The following is a 2,079-nucleotide window of genomic DNA, read 5'->3' as shown; positions in this document are numbered from 1 at the left end:
AGGAGGGTATGAGGGATAGTTCCCCGACAGGAAGGGGGATAGTTCCCCGACTGGAACGGGGATGGGTTCGGAGACAGGGACGGGGACGGAGATGGTATTGTCATACCCAATCCGTTGTCATCCCTAGATGCAACCTGTACAACCAATTTACTTTAGCAGAAGATATGAAAACCAGTTAGCTCGCAAGAAGAGGAGAAAATTATATAACAAATTAAATATTTTTTATTTATTTATCAACATAAGCAAGGGTTTGGGAGTTTAAAGTAGTTGGAGTTTGCTGTTGAAGAGGCATATCCATATTATATGCTACATCAATTAAATCAATGAAATATATTTTAATTAAGACAATTAGAAATACAAATACTCTAATAAATTAAAAAAGAAAAGAAAATATTACATAATTTTAATTGACGTTGTTGTCCACCTAAACTGCCACATAAGATAGTATACAAATGTGATAAAGAATAGCATTATATTAGAGTAAATGTCCTTGGCCAAGTGGTTCACCAGTAAGCCAAAGAACTCACAGCACAGTAACAACATTTTTTCCTCCGTTTTGAGTGCCCCATTTTGATAACCATATCCATGACGGTATACCTTTCCATATGAAAATTGTCCAAACCGGGACTGACCTGCTGGATACTTCATTTTGCCACCACCATTGCCCTCGTCTTCCTCCCTTTTCTTCTCATCTCCACCGCCACCGCCATTGCCGTCATTGCCATCATTCCTGTCGTTGCCTCCATTTTTTTTCTTTGGTGGCACAATTTGCACAGGCTTCTTGAGCTTTTCCATACTCTCAGCCAATTTCTGCAGATTGAACTCTATCTTTGACAGCAAGTCCGTCGTCGTATCCGCCCTTACCGAATCGCACCCTGTCCACGTTACCCATGTCAAATAATTAAAAACAAATTCATCACCGTAGAAACGCCGTCACATAACGATTGGTGGAATTTATAACCTCACCTTCGGTTTTTGACAAACTCGTACACCCTGACAGGGTCAAAAGTTTGTCGAGGTCAAAAATCTCAAGTAAGTCCAGCATAAGTTTTTCCGATTCAAGAACTCTCGAGTTTCTCAAGTTCAACGGAGCCTACACAAACACATAACCCGTTTAATTAATAAAAGCGATAAATTTTGAAACAAAACAAAATTAAAAATTGAGGCAGGCAGGTGCGTAGAACAAGACAGGCGCACGTTAGGAACCAGTGCGCACTACGCGCACCTCTTTGGGTTTTTCGTCGTTGTCTGTTTTCTCAGGCTGCATTTTCTTGGCGTCGTTGGCGTCTTCTTTGTTGAATTTGTTCTCGACGTTGTTCATGTTCTTGTTCTCGAAGCCATTGTTGTTGTTGTTCTGCATGAAACCCAAAAACAAACCCCAAAACCCATTACTCAAACACAAACCCATCAAGCAAACGCAAGCATATAGAGAGAAAATAAGGGCTAAACCAAAAGATAGAGAATCAGAGGCGGATGAATTGGGTCTCACCTTGGCCATTGTGAGTTTTTTTGGCGGATGTATGTGTAATTTGTGAGTGGAGAGTAGGAAACGTGGTGAGGGTACGAGTGAGTTTCGGGGTCAGTTGTTGTTGTGTGACGCCGGAGGTAGGTTCAAGGTTCACTTCCTCAAACGGTTTATGCCTTCTATGATGGTGTGTATGATTTTATATGCGTGGAGGTTTAGGCATTTGCACTTACGTATGTGAAGTGATGTGCGTGTGTGGGTTGCGTCGGTGGCACTGGTACGCGTAGATGAACGTTTTGGACATGGGAGAGAGTGAGAAGCTTCCTTGTAATTTTGGTGGAAGGTGGGCTCTGCTGATTCAAAAGCTGAGAACCCGCTTTTTTATAGAAAAATATTAGGGAAAGCCGGCACTTGGCCAGGGCGACCAGGGCATGGGCCCGGGGCGCAAAAAAAAAAAAAAACAAAGGTTAAGCCATATATATAATATATTTATACAACCAAAAAAATAAAAGTCCTCATAAAAAATTAAAAATAACTAAAAGAACCAGGCGTGCATCCTTCCTCCCCAAAAACGCGTGCTAATAGCCCACGTATCCAGCAAATATGTAGTTTTT

The 2,079-nt window shown here is 41.4% G+C and overlaps 1 protein-coding gene across 1 annotated transcript; it reads right to left on the bottom strand.

Annotated features, from left to right (window-relative positions):
- LOC109947521 (heavy metal-associated isoprenylated plant protein 3-like) lies at nt 268-1,657 on the bottom strand. Its single transcript, XM_020557915.1, has 4 exons — nt 1,490-1,657; nt 1,226-1,354; nt 967-1,093; nt 268-875 (listed from the first exon to the last, which is right to left on the bottom strand). The coding sequence occupies exons 1-4, from the start codon at nt 1,496-1,498 to the stop codon at nt 394-396; spliced, it is 747 nt and encodes a 248-aa protein (XP_020413504.1). The 5' UTR covers nt 1,499-1,657; the 3' UTR covers nt 268-393.

The sequence above is a fragment of the Prunus persica genome, chromosome G2 (assembly GCF_000346465.2).
Source record: "Prunus persica cultivar Lovell chromosome G2, Prunus_persica_NCBIv2, whole genome shotgun sequence".
Taxonomy (NCBI): Eukaryota; Viridiplantae; Streptophyta; class Magnoliopsida; order Rosales; family Rosaceae; genus Prunus; species Prunus persica.
Note: the sequence above shows the minus strand (reverse complement) of the source record. Positions and strands in the feature narration are given on the sequence as shown.